We start from the raw sequence: 21,866 nt of genomic DNA, 5'->3' as shown, positions 1-21,866 counted from the left end.
AATTTTAGTAGCTCTTATCTTTCTAGGAATTTTTCCATTTCATTTAGACTTTTTAATTTGTTGGTGTACACTTGTTCATCGTCTTCCCTTATAATCCTTTTTATTTCTGTAAGGTTGATAGTAATGTTTTCTCTTTCATTCTTGATTTTAGTAGTTTCAGTATTCTCTTTTTTTTTTCTTGGTCAATCTTGGTCAGTATGGCTAATGGTTTGTCAATTTTGTTGATCTTTTCAAAGACCCAACTTTTAGTTTTGTTGATTTTTTTCTATTTTTAGAAAATTTCTCTCATTTATTTCCAGTCTAATATTTATTATTTTCTTCCTTCTATTTGTTTTCTGTTTAATTTCCTCTTCTTTTCTAGTTTCTTAATTTAGAAATTTAGGTTATTAATTTTAAAACTTCTTCTTTTTTTTTTTTTTTTTTTGCTGAGGAAGATTGGCCCTGAGGCAACATCCATGCCCATCTTCCTCCACTTTATATGGGATGCCGCCACAGCATGGCTTGACAAGCGGTGTGTTGGTGCATCCCGAGGGTCTGAACCTGTGAACCTCGGGCTGCTGAAGCAGAGTGTGTGCACTTCACCACTGGGCCGGCCCCTTAAATCTTAATTTTTAATATAGGCATTTATAGCTATAAATTTTCCTCTATACACTGCCCTGGGTATATCCTCTAAGTTTTGGTATGCTGTGTTTTCATTTTTATTCATTTTAAAGTACCTTCTTTGTGATATTTTCTTTAACTCATTGTTTATTTAAGAATATGTTGTTTAAATTCCACATATTTGTGAATTTCCAAATTTTTTTGTGTTATTGGTTTTTTATTTCATTGTGTTTTTGTCAGAGAACATATTTTCTATAATTTCAGTTATTTTAATTTATTTAGACTTGTTTATGGCCTAACATATGGTTTATCATGGAGAATGTTCCATGTGCACTTGAGAAGAATGTATATTCTGCTATTGTTGGATGGAGTGTTTTCTAGCTGATCTAAGCTGTTAGATCTGGTTGATTCTTTTGATCTTCTATCTAGTTATTCTATTCATTTTTGAAAGTGGGGTATTGAAGTCTCCTACTAGTGTTGAATTTTCTATTTCTCCCTTCTATTTTGTCAGTTTTTGCTTCATGTATCTTGGGACTTTGTTTTTAGGTGCATACATGTTGATAATTATTAAATCATCTTGTTGGATTGACCTTTTTATCCTTATAAATTGTCCTTCTTTGTCTCTAGTACCAATTTTTGTTTTAAATTATATAGTATCTGATATTAGTACAGCCATGCCAGTTCTCTTTTGCTTGCTGAATTCATAGTATATTTTTTTCTGCCCTTTTGCTTTCACCCTACTTATGTTTGAATCTAAAATATGCTTCTTGTGTACAGCATATAGTTGAATCATGGGTATTTTGTGGGGAGAGGGATCATTTCTTTTTGTATCTCTTCAATTTGAATGTTATGCCATAGAGATTACTTAGAACGGCCTGCTTGAATGATAAAGTAAAGAAGGTTTATAACCAGTATTTTAACGGTCTGTGTAAAAGTGTGTATTCCTAAAGTACTTGAAAACATTTTTATATATTAAATATTTACTTAAAATTTGTCCGATAAAAAAAAATTTTTGGTTCAATGATGAAGTAAGGACATTTATGCATGTTGAAATTTTTTCTAGAATAAGATAAATTGTTTAAAAAATCTTGTTATCTTGTTTGTTTTTCAGCTGAGAATGATAGCAATTATACCAATTAAAATGATTTTCTTTGTGAGTGATAAATAATATTTTATTTTTCCCCATAATAAAAAAAGAGCTCAATTGTGCTTGAGAATATAGCATTTAGTTTTGATTTAGCATTTAATAGGCAGTGTAGTTCCTGGCTTTTGGTTTAGCTCTATGCCCTTTATTCTTTAGCTGATTTGCTAATTACTATTGAAAAACCCTCTAAAATTTCACTGGGGAAATGCAAATGTACATTCAGATTCTAAATACTTGAGAGTCAGCCAAGTACTGAGTGCATGCAAACACATTCTAAGTTTTACATAATTTTTTGTATATAATTACTTTTAGTGACCTGAGGCTTCTTCCTTCAATATCGGTACATAGATCCCTTATCAGCCAAAATGGAATGGATGAAATGTTCTGATTTTTTTCAAATAAATCAGAATAATACAAAAATGGAATTTCTATGATAGCTGAAAGTGAAGGGAACTAAAAGATTTGAGGGAGGAGGCAGAAGTGTGTCATAATATTAATTTTATAATTTTTATTGAAATAAAAAACATTACTTAAAAGTACAGAATCATAAGTATACAATGCAATGAATTGTCACAAAGGGAACATACCTATGTAAGTACCACTCAGCTCAAGAGAAAAAATATTACCAGTACTCTAGAAGGCCTTCTTGTGTCCCCACCCCTCACTTCCTCCTCACTATTCCCTCAAATTAACAAATATCCTGTTTTCTAACACTACATATTGCATTTCTCTCTTTTTAAACATTATATAAATAGAATAATGCAGCATATGTGACTTATTTTATTCAACATTGAGTGATTCATCCATGTTGTTGCATATAGCACTGGTGTTTCTTTTCATTGTTGTATAGTATTGTATAAATAAAACACAATTTATTTCTTCATTCTACTTTAGATGAACATTTGGCTTTTGAACAGTTTGGGACAATTGCAAACAGTGCAGCTATTTTTGCATGTCTATTGGAGCATATTTGCATATGTTTCAGTTGGGTATATACGTAGGATTGAAATATCTGGATAATAGGGTATGTTATTTTCAAATTTAGTAGGTAATGCCAAATTCGTTTCCAAAGTGATTGTATCAATTTGTATGTCTGCCAACACTATATGAGGGTTCTTCTTATTCCATATTCTCACTAACACAGATTGTCAGCTTATTAAGTTTTAACCATTTTGTTGCATATGTATTGGCTATTTTAAATTTGCTGTTCTCTGATGACTAATGAAGTTGGAAACTTTTTATCTGTTTATGAACCATTGTGATGTTCTATTCAGACTTTTACTAAATTTTACATTGGAATGTCTATTTTTTTCTTATTGATGTATAAGTGTACTTTTATATCCTAGATATGAACTCTTTTCTATGATATATGTTGCAACTTTGCAACTCCTTTCTGCAATTTGACTTTTTTACTTTATAAATTGTATCTATTGATCAAAAGTGGTTTTTAATTTCAATGTATTTCTTTATATTTAATATTACCCCTAAATCATGGAGATGTTCCTCTATGATATATTTTAGAAGCTTGTTTTATGTTGCATATTTAGATCTATAATTAAGCCAGAATTTATTTTTATATATGCTGGGGAGTAGGAGGAACTCTGATATTTCTACATATGAATATCCAAAGGATCCAGCACCACTTATTGAAAAGACTCTTCTTTCCCCTACTGCTCTGTGGAGCCACCTTTGTCATAAATCATGTCCTTGGATTTGTTTCTAGGCTTTCTATTTTGGACCTCTGTACAATTTTTCTTGACTTGTGCCAATACCATGTTGTTATAATTACTGTTACTTTACAAAAAGTCTTGATAACCTACAGAGTAATTCTTCGTTTTGTTGTTCTTCAGGTTCTCTTTATTATTCTTGGGCCTTTGCATTTTCATATAAATTTCCATATAAAATTTGGTATCAGCTTGTCAACTTGGAAGTGCATTATATCCATAGATAAATTTGTGGAGATTGGACTTCTTGGCAATAATTAGTCTTTCAATCCGGGAACATGGGTGTATCCTTCTATTTATTTATACTGTCTTTAAGTTCTCTCAGTAAGGTAGGTTTTTTGTGTATGAAGAGGTCTCTCATCTTTCATTTATTACTTTATATATTTTAAAGCTATATTTTAAGATACAGATAAATTTGGATTGCGATATATTCCTGAGAGATTGACATCTTTATTATTATGAATGTCTCTTTTCATCTATGGTAATACATATGCCTTAAAAACTTCTTTGTCTAATATTAGTATAGTTACACAAGCTTTCTTTGGTATATGTTTGCATGGTGTATTCTTTGCATATGTGCCAAGGCCCCACCCATATTCCTTCGGGTCTTTCCGTTGATTATAGTGCACAGGCAGGATTTCCAATTGCCTGAGGACTGTCTCTGTTGGTTGGACTATGGAAAGTTCAAGTGCCAAAGAATTAATGTCCTTGAAAACAGCCTTTAACCAGTCAGATGGGATAGCTCTGAGCTCAGATTTAGGTAGTTTAGCTCTTATTCTAAAGTGACTTCCAGAATTCCCTAATTAAGTCCCAGTTACTAGAATAGCAGCTCTCTTTTTTTTTGTTTTGTGAGGAATATCAGCCCCGAGCTAACGTCTGCCAATCCTCCTCTTTTTGCTGAGGAAGACTGGCTCTGGGCTAACATCGGTGCCCATCTTCCTCCACTTTATATGGGACGCCACCACAGCATGGCTTGACAAGCAGTGCATTGGTGTGCGCCTGGGATCCGAACCCAGGGGGCCGCAGCAGAGTGCACGCCTTTAACCTCTACACCATGGGGCCGGCCCCAGCAATTCTCTTGATGAAGCATCGTTTATTTGATTCTCTCTTCCTTTTCCTGTCTCCATTACTCCCTTTCTCCAGTTTCATGGAATTACCTCCTAAATAAACTGTGTATTCAAATCCTTGTTCCAGGATTTGCTCTGGTGGATCCTCAAATAAGATAATATATTTCTATCCTTTTATTTAGAATATTTCTGTGTCCTTATATTTAAAATATATCTCTTGTTAGCAGCTTTTTGAGTTTGTTTAATCCAATTTGACAATCTTAATGTTTTATTTAAAGTATGTATTTCAGGTATATATATTATAATTATTGCTATAGTTTGGATTTGAATCTACCATCTGTTTTACATTTCTTTTTCTTACTTATGTGTCTTCTTTTGGGTTAATCAACATATTCTTCAGTCTCCCTTTCTGAAGACTTTCTACAGTGGTGGGACAGGGATAGGACAGACATTCATTCCTTTTCTGCAAGGGAGAAATCAGAAGGAAGAAAGGGATGACAGATCCCATACAAGTCCAAAGTTTAGCAAGGCAAATTCCATTAGATCTTCAGGCTCAAGAACAGTCCTCTGGTTTGATACTCTGCCCTCCAGATCCACTGGGATGACAGCATCACCCCCATGGTGGCTTTGCCTTCAACTCTCTGCCAGGGCCTCACCCACATGGCTGTCTCTGATGGTGTTCCCACACTGGGGCACTGGGTGGGAGCATCTTGGCCAGGGACTACCGAAGAGGTAGACTCACCCTTTGAAACCAAGGAGGAACCTGTGCCCTGGGCCTGTGGTGGGAGTGGCAGCCTTGATAATCTTTGAAATGCCTTTGGGGATATTCTTCCCTTCTCTTGAAGGATAAGGCATAGCTCTATCTCCTGTCCTGTTGAATCTAAGAAGTCTGACAGCCTTCTTTCACTTTGTCCTGTCTCCATCCCCTTCATTTTAAACTGGCAGTATTTCTGTTCATATAATCCCATAATCTCGTTATTGAGTGAAAGTGCAGCCACACTCTTGGTATTCTCTTTCAAACACACTTTCTCATTTTTTTGTAATATAGACAGGATGAGAATTTCCCAAGTCCTAGGTTCTGGTTCCTTTTTACTTGACAATTCCTTCTTCAATTCATCTCTCTCCTCTCACACTTTACTATAAGCGGTCAGGATGACCCAGACTGCACCTTCAACGTTTACTTAGAAATTCTTTAGCTAAATATCCAATTTCATGGCTCGCAAGTTCTATCTTCCTAGGAAAAAATTCAGCCAGTTTCTTTGCCACTTCATAGCAAGGATCACCTTTCCTCCAGTTTCCAGTAGTGTTTCTCATTTCCATCTGAGACCTCACCAGAATGGCCTTTAGCATTCATGTATCTACCAGCATTCTGTTCATGATTATTTATGTATTCTCTAAGAAGATGGAGGCTTTCTCTCTATCACTACCTTTTTCTTTCTGAGCCTTCACCAACAGTCCCTTCGTGGCAATCTAGGCATTTTCTAGTCCGCACCTCAAAACTCCTCCAGCCTCTACTGATTACTGCTTCCACGCTTTTAGGTATTTTTCTAGCAGCATCCCACTCCCAGTACCAAAATCTGTGTTAGCTTGCTAGGGCTGCCATAATAAAATATATTTCTCATGGTTCTGAGGCCAGAAGTCCAAGATCAAGGTGCCAGAACATTTGGTTTCTGTTGAGGGCTCTCTTCCTGACTTGTTGACTACTGCCTTCTCACTATATCCTCACATGGCCTTTCCTCAGAATGTGCACGTGGAGAGACAGCAGAACTTCTCTTATGTCTCTTCTTCCAAGAACCCAAATCTGTCAGGGCCTCACTCTTATGATTTTAGTTAACCTTAATTGCTTCATAAAGGCCCAGTCTGCAAATACTGAAAGTTAGGACTTTAACATATGAATTTTAGGGGGACACAACCATTGTCTTCACTGAAAATTTTTAAATTAGAGTTTAGTTTATTTTTGCTTAATATAATTAACAATAAATTTGACTTTGACTTTGTGTATACAGTTTTGCTAATTGATTTCTAGTTGTCTTTCCTCTTCTGTCTTTTCTGTCATTTCTCATCACTAGTATTAGCTTTTGCATTTTACAGTCTCTTGTTCTTCTCTTAGAGGTATCCCTAACAATACATACATAATTATATCAGTGATTTAAATAGTAAATATTAATTTAGATGAATCCACAATTTTATCCTTTCTATGGCTTTTGATTCCTTTCTTCGTCTTCAAGCTTTCATTTGAGATCATTTTCTTTCTGCCTAGTAAACACTCCCTAGCATTTTATGTAGTAGTGGTCTGCTGCTTAAAAACTATTTCAGATTCTGGCTTTCTGAAAATATCTTTATTTCACTTTTATTTTTGAAGGATATTTTCACTGTGTATAAATTCTAGATTAGCAGTTATTTTCCTTCTGCAATTTTTATAGCCAATCCATTGTCACCTTGTTTTCTTTGTGTTGAGAAGTCAGCTGTAAATCTTAACATTATTTTTTGAATTTTATATATATTTATATTGAATATATTTGAATTATATATGATGTATATTATATATTATACATATATGAAACCAGCATGTAGGATTATCTTTCATTTGATATGTCTAGATGTTAATTTTCTTGTGTTAATCCAACTTAGGGTGTGTAGTGCATCTTGAACATGAACTCAATATCTTTCAACCATTATCTTTTAAAATGGTACTTTTGCTCCATTGTCTCTCTCAACTCCCCTCTGGATCTTCAATTACATGTATGTTAGATACTTTGACTATGTTCCCTATTTTTCCTGTGTTCTTTTCTGTATTGTCCATTATTTTGTCCCTCCTTGTTTAATTCTAGACATTTTTTATGATCTAACTTCATTTAATTCTAGACATTTTTTATGATCTAACTTCTAGGTTGCTACTTCTTCATCTGTGTCCAATGGATGTTTAATCTATTGATTTAGTTCTTAATTAAAGTTACAATTTTTCATTTATTGAAATCCATTTGATTCTTTTTATTTTTTGCCATTGCCTGCCAACGTTATCAATCTTGCCTTTTTATGTTCTTGTACACATTAAGCATGTTATGGACGGAATGTTTGTGTCCCCCCAAAGTTCATATGTTGAAGCCCTAACCCCCAATATGATGATATTTGAAGACAGGGTCTTTGGAAGGTAATTAGGTATAGATGAGGTCATGAGGGTAGGGCCCCATAATGGGATTAGTGTCCTTATAAGAAGAGGAAAAGAGACCAGGGCTTTCTCTCTCTCCACTGTGAGGACACAGCAAGCAGACAGCCATCTGGAGGGCTTTCACTTGGAACTGAATCTGTCAGCACCTTGATCTTGGACTCCCCAGCCTCTAGAAGTGTGAGAAATAAATGTCTATGTTTAAGCCACCCCATCTATGGTATTTTATTATAGCTGCCCAAGATGACTACCACAAAGCATTATGAAAAATGTTTGAGTTGTATAGCTCCCTTATCTACATGCCATGTGTGTTTGTTTCTACTGCCTGCATTTCCCCAGTTTTCAAGGAAGTGTCTTGTCTTTTGTATGCTTGGTTATTCTTTTTATAATAGCTTTATTGAAATATAATTCAGATACTATAAAATTCATCCTTTTAAAGTGTACAGTTCACTGGTTTTTAGTATATTCGGAGTTGTACAACCATAAATTGTCTAATTTCAGAGCATCTTTGTCAATCCACAAAGAAACCCTGTACTTATTCTTACCTCTCCGCAACACTTGACAACTACCATTCTACTTTCTATCTCTATGCATTTACCTTCTTTGGACACTTTATATAAATGAATCACACAATATGTGGTCTTCTGTGACTGGCTTCTTTAACTTAGTATACTTTCTTCAAGATCCATTCATGTTGTAGCATGTATCAGTACTCCATTCCTTTTTATTGCCAAATAATATTCAATTATATGGATAGGCCACATTTTATTTATCCATTCTTCAGCTGATGGACATTTGATTTGTTTCCATTTTTTGGCTATTATGAATAATGCTGCTATGAACATTTTTGTGTGGACATATGTTTTCAAGTCTCTTGGGTATAAGCCTAGGAGTGGAATTGTTGGGTCATATGTTAACTATGTTTAAAATTTAAAGGAAACAATAAGTTGTTTTCTAAAGTGGTTGTATCATTTTACAATCCCTCTAGCAATGTATGAGTGTTCCAATTTCTCTGCATCCTCACCAACACCTGTTACTATTTGCCTTTTTTATTTTAGCCATCCTAGTGGGTGTGAAGTGACTTCTCATAGTGGTACTTGGTCATTTTCAAAAGCTTTTTTGATGTAGAGTAGTGCACAAAATGACCATACCTGCTTAACAAGCACTTAGATAGCAAAAGAGAATATTACCAGCAAAAAAGTCCATTTTTGCTCTCTTCCAATCATTAAGCCACCCACACCATTTCAAAGGCAATGACTATCCTGATTTCATACATTAAGTTGCCTGTTTTGTTGTTTTATAAAAGTGAAAGCATACATCATATAAATTTAATGGCCTTAATATAGAAATTGCTTTCTAATCATCGCTGGAAAGACCACATAACAATGTTTGCAATTTTTAAAAGAAATCACTGTTAGAAATCAGATAGCCTGCTGCTTTCCTATTTTCCTTCCTTATTTTATTCATATATATCATCTTAATATTTTTTTCTATCTGTCTTGCCTTATTTGGCTTTAGTCTAGTATTTCTTTTTATTATTATTTCACTTTTCTTTCCCTTTGCCTGTTATTTATTTTTCTATACTTTTAGTAGTTATTCTGTGGATTACAACATGTATCCTTAGCTTATTACAGACTAATATAAGTTATTCTATTTACCTTTCTCAGACCAAATAGTATATCAGCATGTTTTAACTGCATTTACCTTCCCCCACACCCCACCTTGTGCATTGCATTTTAATTCAGTATATATCTTAAAGCCCATGAGACATTATTATTACTATTACTGTCTTGTACCATCTGTATTAATTTAGATTTACCCACATATTTACTTTCCATTGCTATTCATTCTATCCTGCATTTTTGTGCTTCTGTCTGGCATAATTTTCCTTCTGCTTGAGATTGCCTTTAACATTTCTTTTATCATAGGTCTAGTGATGAGGAATTTTTTCAGGTTTTGTTTGACTTGAAATACCTTTATTTGTTTCACATTTGAAGGGATATGTTCTCATGGAAGACAATTCTAGTCTCCTCCCCTTTAACACTTTAATGATGACGTTCCATTATTTTCTGGTTTCTGTTATTTCTGTTTTGAAGACAGTTGTCAAACTTGTTGCTATTCATTTGTAAGTGTGATCTTTTTTTCCCTCTAGCTATTGTAAGACTTTTTTGTGTGTGTTTGGTTTTCCAGTTAGGCTGTGATGTGTTTTTTATCTACTTTGGGGTGTATAGCACTTCTTGAATTGGTAGCTAGATATCTTTCATCTAAAATTGCTTCTGTCTTTTCCCTTTATGTGACTCCAAATATATGTATATTAGATCCCTTTTCTATGATCTCTATGTCCTTTGTGCTCTTTTCTATATTTCCATTCAATTTATTTTTCAAGCTTCAGACTTGATATTTTCTGCTAATCTATCATCTAGTTAGCTTATGCTTTCTTCTCTGGTGTCCAATCTTGGTTTTTTTAATTCCAGAATATCTATTTTATTCTTTTTCTAAAAAATAGCTTCTAGTTCTCTGGGGAGATTTTATATTGTTGTCCTCTACTTTTTGGACATTGATTATAGTTATTTAAAAATATGTGTCAATAACTTGAGTACCTGGTCATTTGTGGATCTGTTTATAGCATCTGTTTTTTTTTTTCTTGGTGTGCTTGGTAATTTAAGAGTGAATGCCAGACATTGCGTTGTTATAGTGGTTCTGGATGCACTGTCTTCTTCCAGAGAGGCTTTACCCTGTCTCTGATAAGTAACTAGATAGGGACAGATCACCCTACTCCAACCAATGCTTGATCTGTCCCAAAGATGGACAGAAGTCTCTGAAAGGCTCAGACTACTCCTTATCCACTCATACTTCTAGGGGATAGCACTCTAGGGGGCTCATTGAGAATGTTGGATGTTTACTAGGGCCCTTCATCCTTGGAAGGTCCTAAATTCCAATTAGGATAACTTCTGTGATACTGCCAAAACCTCAACTCTGTTTCTTTTCAGCTTCTTTGACCTTCATTCTAGACAGCTTAAGAATTCAACAAAAATTTTTGAGGTTCTGTCTTGTTTCTTCGCACTTCATTCTCTCTGGTATTTTGTCCTTAAGGCTTGAGGATTTTTTCAGCCCCCAAGTTGACTTTTTTCTTCTCAGGCCTGTGAGATTACCAAAACTTTGCTGACTTCTCTACCTTTTACCACCTTCCATTTGTCTGGATTCTCAGTTTTACACCAATGCCTCATATCATCAAATACAGTTTGATAGAGAGATGCAGAACACAGAGCATCAATGCTTTTCCTTCTGTCTGCAATCTTGGCCCCTCAGTTTTGGCTCCATTGGCAGTGCCTCCACATAGGTAAGTAGGTTCCTTCCTTCCTTCCTTTCTTTCATTTTATCCAGATGTTCTAATTGTTTTTGGTGGGAACTTCAGCCTGCTACAAGGTAATGTATCATAGCCAGAAGCTAAAGTCAGTTCCTTCCTTCTTTCATTTCAATAATGTTTGTTGAGTACCTACTATATGCTAGGCACTGTTCTAGGAGTTGAAGATATTGCAGGGAAGAAGACTGTACTCACTATCCAGGTTAAAAAATAGATTGTTACCAGTACCTGAGGAAACCCCCTGTGTGCTCCCTCATCCTATACCCATATGCCTCACTAAAAGGTAACCGTTATCCTGAATTTTGTTATCACTTCTATTATTTATAATTTCAGTATGTATATATCCTTAAATAGTACTTTATAAAAGTTTTATATGTTTTTGAATTTTATAGAGTTGAAATCATATTAGATATATTCCTTTATTAATTTCTGTTCTTAGTACAGCAATTTGTATTTTAACAATCGATTCTAGTAAAATGTCTAAAATGGACTGCTCAAGAACAAACAAATATAACGTGAGGCCCCTTAGCCATGACCAAGGTAGAGCACCCTATAGCAGCTCTGATTTTGCTTTTGTGCTTATGGGTTGTAAGCTCTCTGAGAACTAGACCATGACTTTGTTCCTCTTTGTTGCTGCAGCAGATAGTGTACAATGGGGCTCAGTAGACAAGAGCTAAATGAAGTCAAGAATGAAAAGGAAGTCCCCAGTGCTTATGAACTGTGACCACAGGAAACACAGGTATCACAGGCAGGGCGCTGATGCATTATAGTGAGTTTGTGGTTTAGTGGAGTGTTTTATTTTTTAAAAGTGTTGAGATTATTAAGAACTTATATTATCAAGCCTTTAGAGCTATTTCTGTAGGGGGGTCTAGAAAAATGGGCTTGCTCGCTCAGTGAGATATAATCCTGCATCAGTTTCAACCCCCACAGAGCATCTTGCTGTGTGTCAGTGTGAAGTTTGCAGACTTGTGATGTGTCTGGGCTAGATGCTGCATTGCCATCCTTTAGCCTTGTTTTGTGAGAGCTGGCTCCACTGAATGTGAAAAGAACGTTTCAAAAATTAATAATAGAAAATTATTTCTTTTAAAATTTTAACTATATCGTAAAAGAAAACATTCCCTCACACCTCATCCCCCACCCTGCCCCAGTCCATCATGCTTTTTAAACCAGGTTCTGGCAGCTAATGAATAATAGAGACAAACTGTAGTTCTTTTTCTCCCTGGTGAAATACTGCATTATTTGTTATTCATGAGTTCTTGTTTTCCTGGAAGATTGTTTGACGAAATATGTGGGTGATGTGTACCCTAGAATTGCCTGGAGGCCCTTTAGATTTCCTCTATTTGATTGTTTCCCTTTTGTTTTAATAAACTTGCAAATGGTTGTGGAGAAGACCCACTGAATGTTCATATGATTAACCTGTTTTAGTACTAAGTCCCCCAAAACCCACTCCCAGGTTAACAGATTCAACTTTACAGTATTTCTTCAGTAGTAAAATAGAAAGAGTAAAAGAAAAATGAGAGCTCCTGTCTTTTAAAAATAATCAAGAAGACCCAGTCGGTATTTCATCTTGCCAGTATCAAGCCTTTCATCTTTCTTTATGCCTCTGTGGTGTTGCCATCTGGTTTTTGAATAAGGCTTAGTAAATTCAATATAGCAGAAAATTCTTTCTGGAATTGGATAAGTCTTCTGTCAAAGCAGAGCAGAGTCATGGTTTTGCCACCGAAGATAAAGAAGTGGCAATCCGGACTGCCATGAAAACCCCTGGTTTCCATTGCTGGGCTGGCTGAGTTTAGTTTGGGACTAAGCGTCTGTGAAGTGGATTCAGAATTGTCCTTAGACCCAGAGGGGCTTCTGTTTTCAGGAATTCAGGTAGAGAAGAGATACTGTACTTGTATGCCCGGAAAGGAAGATTCATTTCCTAAGATCTGAGCTGAAGAACTCTGCATTAGGAAGGGAGACGCTTATTTGTTTTAATTGGTAACAGGTGTAGGAATTAACTGCATTTCTTAAAATATATTTTATATATATATATATTTTAAATTAATAACCATCACTTACTTGAAGCTGAATGATCCAGCCAACTGATCCGTATGAAATATTGCCTGAAACCAAGAAGAATGGAAAAGTAAACGTCTTGGAACAATCATAAAAGATTCCAAAGTGCCCATGCGCTACCATCTGTTCCTGTTTATGGAATTCTTTGTACCCTTACTTAGTAGAGAGTTGTTACTCTCGTTGGGACCAGACCCCTGGAGTTGAATCCTGGCTCTGCCAGTTACTAGCTGTGTGGCTTTGGGCAAGTTGCTTTAGCAGTCTTTGCCTTAACTTTCTCATCTTTAAGATGGAGATAATAATAGAAGTGATACAGAATTAACAATTGCGCAGCCCTTAGAACAGTGCCTGGCATATAGTAAACACTCAGTAAATATGAAATATTTATTATCTTTTTTACTCTTACGTTGTAATTTATTATCTCATCTACTCTTGCTTATCATGCTTGGTGATCTGGTATAAAGGCAATTATAACCATAATAGAGAAGGGAAAAGACACTTCTAGAAGTAAGTCCATGTTTTACAATTAAAATATGACAACTGGAGCTCAGAATAAAGAAGAAAAAAGCAAACATAAAAATTAACCATAAGAACTCAAAAAACACAGCAGTCTGGGCTATTTAGTGTATGAGAAAATAGAATAAACCTTCAATAGCTCCAGACGGCATCAGTGTATTTCAGCACAGTTCAGTACCTGTTGTTCAAATAATGATTCTGACTCATGAAGAAAGTGTTAAATTCTGTTACGGTGTTCGGTTCAGAGCAGCCAGAATATGTTTCATATTTTAGGAAGATTCCAAAACAAAGTGAAAAAAAAAAGGTATTTAAAGGTTTCTTGAGGATTTTGAATTATATAAATTTTACGTATTTGTATTTTTTTGCCTCCTCCTTTCAGTCCAAATTAATTTTTCTTCAGAATGATATATAAATGTGATCTTTACGCACAAGCCTAGTTTCCACTCAATGCCGAAAAACACTTCCTTTGTACATATCTAATTTTAGCCTTTATTTTAGCCATTCCATTGCTCAGTGGTACCTCCGTACAAAATCTTCATGGCTGTCCAGCTGGCCAGGTCTTACTCTGCAGTGGTTTACCAGGAGTTGAGATAAACTATAAGTCATGCCAATTATGTATTGCACTATGACATGTAGTGTTTACATACACATTGTTGAGGAAGAAAGACCATTTTGCTCTAAACTCTTTTTTTATTTTTAATTGTGGTAAAAAACACAACAAAATTTACCATCTTAACCATTTTTAAGTGTACAGTTCAGTAGTGTAAATTATATTCATGTTGTTGGGTAACAGATCTATAGAACTTTTTCATCTTGCAAAACTGAAACTCTATGCTCATTAAACAACTCCTCATTTCCCCTTTCCCTCAGTCCCTGGCAACCACCACTACTTTCTTTTTCTATGAGTTTAATTACTTTAGATACCACATATAAGTGGAATCATATAGTATTTGTCTTTTGTGACTGGCTTATTTCACTTAGCATAATGTCCTCAAGGTTCATCCACGTTGTAGCATGTGACAGGATTTCCTTCTTTTCTAAGGCTGAATAATAATTTCATTGTTTGTGTATACCACATTTTCTTTATACCTCTATCAATGAACATTGGAGTTGCTTTCACCTCTTGGCTATTGTGAATAATGCTGCAATGAACATAGTTGTGCAAATATCTTTTCAAGACCCTGCTTTCAGTTCTTTTGGATATGTACTCAGAAGTAGGATTACTAGATCATATGGCTATTCTATTTTTAATTTTTTGAGGCACCTCCATATTGTTTCCATAGCAGCTGTACCATTTTAGTATCCCCACCAACATTGTACAGGATTCCAATTTCTCCACATCCTCACCAACATTTGTTACTTTGTTTTATTGATAGTGACCATCCTAATGGGTGTAAGGTAATACCTTATTGTGGTTTTGATTTGCATTTCTCTAATTATTCATGATGTTAAGCATCTTTTCATATGCTTGTTGCCCATTTGTAAATCTTCTTTGGAGAAATGTCTATTCAAGTCTTTTGCCCATTTTTAAATCAGGTTATTTGTTTTTGTTATTGTTTGGTTGTGTGAGTTATTTATATATTCTGGATATTAACCCCTTATATCAGATATATGGTTTGCAAATCTTTTCTTTTCTCTCATTCCATAGGTTGCCTTTTCACTCTGTTTATTGTTTCCTTGGATGCACAGAAGTTTTTAAGTTTAATGTAGTCCCATCTGCCAATTTTTTGCTTTTGGTATCATATCTAAATCATTTCCAAAACCAATGTCATGAAGTTTTTCCTCTATGTTTTTTCCTAGAAGTTTTATGGTGTTAGGCCTTATGTTTAGGTCTTTAGTTCATTTTGAGTTAATTTTTGTATGTGGTGTAAGGTAAGGGTCCAACTTCATTCTTTTGCATGTGCACATCCAGTTTTCCTAGCACCATTTGTTAAAGAGATTGTCCTTTCCCCCATTGTGTGGTCCTGCATCCTTGCAAACATCATTTAACCATTATACATGAGGGTTTATTTCTGGGCTGTTTATTTTGTTCCCTTGGTCTATATTTCTGCCTTTATGCCAATACCACACTGTTTTGATTACAGTCATGCATTGCTTAATGACGGAGATATGCTGAGAAATGCATCCTTAGGCAATTTCATTGTTGTGCAAACATCGTAGAATGTACTTACACAAACCTAAATGGTATGACCTACTACAACACCTAGGCTATTTGTACTAATCTTATGGGACCACCATCGTATATGCGGTCCGTCGTTGACCAAGACGTCATTATGCGGCACATAACTGTACTGAAGCTTTGTAATATGTTTTGAAATCAGGAGGTGTGAGACCTCCAACTTTGTTCTTCCTTTTCAAAATTGTTTTGGCTATTTGGTGTCCTTAAGATTCCATATTAATTTTAGGATTATTTTTTCTATTTCTGTAAAAAGTGCCATTGATATTTTTTAGGGATTTTAATAGGAATTGCATCAGATAGTATGGGCATTTTAACAATATTAAGTCTTCCAATCCATGAACGTGGATATCATTTCCTCTGTTTGTGTCTTCTTTAATTTCTTCCAGCAATGTTGTAGATTTTAGTTTACAAGTCTTTCACCTCCTTGGTTAAGTTAATTCCTAAGTACCTTATTCTTTCTGAAGCTATTGTAAATGGGATTTTTTTTTAACTTCCTTTCCAGATTGTTTATTGTTAATATATAGAAACCAACCAATTTTGTCTGTTGATTTTGTATCCTGGAACTTAGCTTAATATGTTTATTAGGTCTAAGAGTTTATTTTATTTTTTTTATGTGGAATCTTTAGGGTATTCTACATATAAGATCATGTCATCTGCAAACAGAAATAATTTACTTCTTCCTTTCATTTTAGATGCCTTTTATTTCTTTTTCTTGTCTAATTCCTCTGGCTAGTACTTTCAGTCCTATGTTGAATAGAAGTGACAGTGGGCATCCTTGCCTTTGTACTGATCTTAGAGGAAAAGCTTTGAGCTTTTTACCATTCAATATGATATTAGCTATAGGCTTTTCGTATATGGCCATTATTATGTTGAGATAGTTTCGTTCTATTCCTAATTTGTTGAGTGTTTTTATCATGAAAGGGTGTTGAATTTTGTCAAATGCTTTTTCTGCATTGATTGAAGTGATCATGTGGTTTTTGTCCTCATTCTGTCGATGTGGTTTACTACATTGATTTTTGTAAGTTGAACCCTTCTTGCATTCCAGGAATAAGTCCCACTTGGTCGTAGTATATAGTCCTTTTAATGTGCTGTTGAATTTGGTTTGCTACTATTTTGTTGAAGATTTTCACAACAATATTCATCAGGATGATTGGTCTGTAGTTTTCTTGTAATATATTTGTCTGGCTTTGGCACCAGGGTAATGCTGGCCTCATAAAATGAGTTAGGAAGTGTTCCCCAATTTTTTGGAAGAGTTTGAGGAATATTGGTGTTAATTCTTCTCTTAAATATTTGGTAGAATTGTCCAGTGAGGCTGTCTGGTCCTGGGCTTTTCTCTGTTAGGAGGTTTTTGATTACTGATTCAGTCTCCTTACTGGTTATAGATCTGTTCAGATTTTTTATTTCATCATTACTCAGACTTGTAGGTTGTGTATTTCTAGTAATCTATCCATTTGCTCTAAACTCTTGACCACCATGTCTTCCCTTCTGGATCTGGATTACTCCTAGGAACCTGACTTGGATTGTGGGTTCTGAAGGGCTCTCCTTCGTAAATCTCTGCTGATGGCTTGGTAAGGTTCATTGAAGAGGGCATCCAATCTGTGAGCGGCTACCTCCCTCGCAGGGGTACTATAACTCTTAATATAGGAAGGTCAATGTTTATCAATGCTGTCATGGAACAGCTACCCTCTTGGAGGAGGAAGTGCTGCTGTTTCCATTTCCACCCTCTTGGACTTCTATGAAGATAAAGGAGAAAGGTTTAGACTTGAATATAAAAAATGAATATCTTGAATATCTAAAACGAATATCTTAAATGAATGTTACAGTAAAATTCTGAAGATTTTTTGCTGTATTAAGTGAGGATCTATGTTTATATTCTAAATCCCTAAGGAGAAAAAAGTATAAAAAGCAGCTACTCAGTCCAAATGTGGTTAACATAGGTTGAATAGTCACCATACTTATGGAGATTTTTAAAAAAGTAACTTGCCTACTAAACTCATTGCCTAATCTTGAAAATGTGTAAGTTTGGTCGGGAAGTGGCAGAGTTAGAGTAGGTATGGAATGCTGGTGGTGGATGGAGCAGGAAAGTATGGCAAGTTGAGTGCAAAGTTACAATCACTAGGAGAGAAATAAGCTGAGATCACTTGTATACTCCAAGGCAAATGTATGTAAGCAACAGCACATTAGGTTTCATGCAGGCCTCACAGTCTTGGAGTGACTGTAGAAGGATGATATTCTTTTATCCAATTTAATTGACTGAATGTTTTTTTATTTCCATTGAGAATTTAAGAATAGAACAAAGAATTTGAGGTAACTAATAATTTGTATTGCTGTGTTTTCTTTAATAAAATTAGGAAGCATTTATTTTAGGTTCAAGGGACTTTATATTTGGCAATATTTATCTAATCAACTAGAATTTTTTTAACCTTCATTTTTCTTTCAACTCTAGAGTTATCTTATAGCAAAGAGATATTCTCATTCCAATAAACTTTCGGATCTGCTTTAACCATTTAACATTCTCAGCTGAGTCACTGTTGCAGTGCTGAGTTATATTATCAGTGAATTAGTGCTGTTTTAATGAATAGCTTTAACCTCTAAATTCCAGTGAGACAGAATATTTAAAGTACACTACTGTATTCTTAATATCTAAGACTTAGTTTACCTGGATAAACCTTTGCTGGATGAATTTTTAATAGATATAACTCACAAGAAATTCCACATGATATGCTCATAGTATCACAATGTAGTTAATGAAATAATGATACCACATTGAATTGCTCTTCTCAGTATCTTTTGCTGATTCCTTTCTGCCTAACCTTTTAGCACTAGAGTGTCTAAGTCTCACCACTTTGGATCTATTTTCTTTACTGCCTACAGGCACTCCCTTAGTAATCTAGTCTTATCTGATTTCATAGCTTTATCTATCATCTTTATGCAAATGAATCCCAAATTATACAGCCCCAACATCTCTCCTAAATTCCATACTACTTTATCACACTTCCTATTTGATATCCGGAATTAAATATCAAATAGTCACTTCACATTTAACATTTGGAAAACTGAACTTCTGCTCTTTTTCCCAAATCTACACCACCTGCAGCCTTTCCTAGCTCATTGATGGCAACTCCATTCTTAAGGTTGCTCAGGCCAAAACCTTGGAGTCATCATTTATTCTTCTCTTCCTCTTATACCCCATATTTAACCTTTAAGACATCTTGGTGGTTCTACTCTCTTCAAACTGTACCTGAATCTGACTGACTGATTGTTCTTACCAATTAAAAAATTAAAGCTCAGAGAAGTTAAGAGCAGCTCGAATTCACATAGCTAGAAAGTTATAAAGTCAGAATTCAAATATATATTTTCTGACTGACCGCAAATAATATGCTGTTTTCATAATAATAGTGCTTCTCCAAAGTAGATGTTATAATTGGCTTTTTATTTATATAGTTCAGAAGTATAATCTTACCTATTGTATAGCTCGATCTTTATAAGTAATTTTTGTTGTTTTGCTTAGGTTCTATCTGAATTCTCTAGGTACACAGTAGTTATTTCATAAATACTTGCCAACTCAGTTGAATTGATTGGTACTTACCTGCCCTTGTATTTGTTCTGGGTCAAGAACCATGTTTTCAATTGCAAGATATAATTGGATATAATCATGTATTGAGTGAAGAAAATTGGACTTAATAAAATAAAATATTCAAGAAGGTCTTTTAGGAGGCTCTTTTTCAAAGATTTTTTTGCCATATCTCTGTGGATTTAGAACATGTATGAGCTCTTGTTATGTTATATATAAATACTTTTCTATTTGCTGGAGTTTTCATAATAGGTAATATTCATCTTGATACTAATCCTTGAAGCTTACATTGTGGAATTATTATTTAAATTATTTAGGATTTTCTCTCAAGCGCCTCTGTATCAGAGGGACATTTCATAACTTTTAAATCCACTATATTCTAAGCTCCTCTAATAGATTATAATGGCAAAAAGGCAAAGGGTTGGGATATTGGTAGAGAGATATCAGAATAGAAATTTCTGTGTTGATTAAATTCTTGAAGCACCCTTGTTCTACTGATGTACTGTTTGTATGTTTATAGAAGTTATTCCATGCTTATATAATTGAATGTAGCAGAAATGGAGTATGTTAAGCTGAATTTTGCTAGAGTTAAGTGATATCCTTGACAGAAGCCAAGGTTAAGCTTTTGGGAGATGTCTATTATGTCTATTGGTATGACATATTTGGAAAGCTGATCATTGTTTTTCTTCTTTTTATGTACATGTGGAACATTTATCTATGAAACAGATTTTAGGTAAAAAGCCCTTGGGATCATTATTTGTCTTTTTATTTCTCTTCTAAATTTGCATTTTAAAGTTGACTTGTTTTCTTATTCCGTCAATTTGTGTTATTTTGTTTAAAGGATGAAATTTTTTGAATATTTAACTCATAAAAGTAATTTTCACATCTCAAATTCTATGTATCTCTCTGTCTACCTACCTATCTACCTTTGCTTTGATAGAAATATTTAGCATAGAAACACTTTTAAATATTCTTATAGGCTTTGGAAATATCTCTTAAAGCAATAAGATGATATCTGAGGCATTAAAAGCAAAAACTATGTCTAGTAACTACTCCCTGTGCCACTGAATGAGTTAAAGATATGTGGCAACTGCAGCTGTAAGGGCATGTATTTAGAAAGGAAACTCAATTTGCTACTTCTAAAAAAATGTCTGTTGGCAAACAAACCTAAAATAAAAGTTCAAAAAAGGGATATTTTATTTCTGGAAAATGTGATCGTTCTGTTACCATGTGCAATGATGGATAGCTGCGGGTCTTTATACTGTGAAATAAACTCTGATCAACCATACTGCTGTCTTTTCTTTTTTCATAGTGTATGCCAATTAAAGGCTTAGGATTCGTGCTTGGCGCCTATCAGTGCATTTGCAAAGCAGGATTCTATCATCCTCGAGTCTTCTCAGTGAACAACTTTCAGAGTAAGTGCCCTTTGCTTCTGTGCATATATCTGAATACACATAATATCTACATAATTATTCAGATTTTCTTGTAACCTCATTGGAGTTCATGGTTAAATCTGGTTTGGCATTCTTTCATCGCTTAAGAAGTTTTTGCTTTGGTTTGTCATCTATAATACTCTGGAGTACCACAAAAAAAGTGTGTTCATTTTAGGGATATTTTAGTTTTCAATAAATTTTAAAAGGCTGAAAATATTGTGGTTACTGGGTAAGACCAATCGGAATTCAGTTATTGGCAACTATTGTTGCAGAAAGTTCCTAAAACTAATTTTGCTTGTTTATTTTATTTATTTATAAATTTGTTTATATATTAGTTTTCTATGCTGCATAAAGATTTACTACAAAGTTAACAGCTTAAAGCAACACAAATTTATTATCACACAGTTTTCATTGGTTAGCTTTCCAGTCAGGACTTAGCCTGGTCCTCTGCTCAGGGTCTCGCCAGGCCAAAATCAGGTGTTACCTGGGATGTGATCTCATCTGAGGCTCAGGATCTTCCGAGCTCATTCAGGTCACTGGCAAAATTCAGTTCCTTGCAACTTTATGCCTGAGGTCCCCGTTTTCTTGCTAGATGTCAGCTTGAGTGTACTCTCAGCAACAAGAAGTCACCTCAAAGTCTAGCCATGTGACCCTCTCATAACATAACAGCTCACTTCTTGAAGGCTAGCTAGAGAGTCTCCACAGTCGGCTCAGATGGAGTCTTATATGACATAATGCAATCATGGGAGTGAGTATACCGTCACTTTGCCATATATAATGTGACCTAATCCAAGGAGAAACTATCCCATCATATTCACAGGTCCACCTACATTCAAGGGAGGTGATTATACAGGGCGTTACTTTAAAATATGGTCATCAGGTTATTTTATTCCTACTCCAGAAAAAGTCAATGTTACAATTTGAATATTGATTTTTTTACTCTATCTCTAGAGAATGCAATGTGGCCACACTGGCTGGTAGCTAGCTATTGAATATAATAACTAAGAAGGAGTGTAGTGGTAAAATGGAGTAGCTTCATGGGAAGTT

The 21,866-nt window shown here is 34.8% G+C and overlaps 1 protein-coding gene across 1 annotated transcript in view; it reads left to right on the top strand.

The window, feature by feature from the left end:
* GPR158 (G protein-coupled receptor 158) overlaps window positions 1-21,866 on the top strand; it is a 385,607-nt gene that overhangs the window by 181,097 nt on the left and 182,644 nt on the right. Inside the window, exon 4 of the mRNA XM_004425290.3 lies at window positions 20,699-20,801. Within this exon, the coding sequence (XP_004425347.2) occupies window positions 20,699-20,801 (103 nt within the window). The remainder of the gene's footprint in view (window positions 1-20,698; window positions 20,802-21,866) is intronic.

Source organism: Ceratotherium simum, chromosome 32, assembly GCF_057802395.1.
Source record: "Ceratotherium simum simum isolate JZ-2026a chromosome 32, ASM5780239v1, whole genome shotgun sequence".
NCBI classification, from domain to species: domain Eukaryota; kingdom Metazoa; phylum Chordata; class Mammalia; order Perissodactyla; family Rhinocerotidae; genus Ceratotherium; species Ceratotherium simum.
The sequence above is the reverse complement of the archived record's forward strand: the minus strand, read 5'-3'. Positions and strand labels throughout refer to the sequence as shown.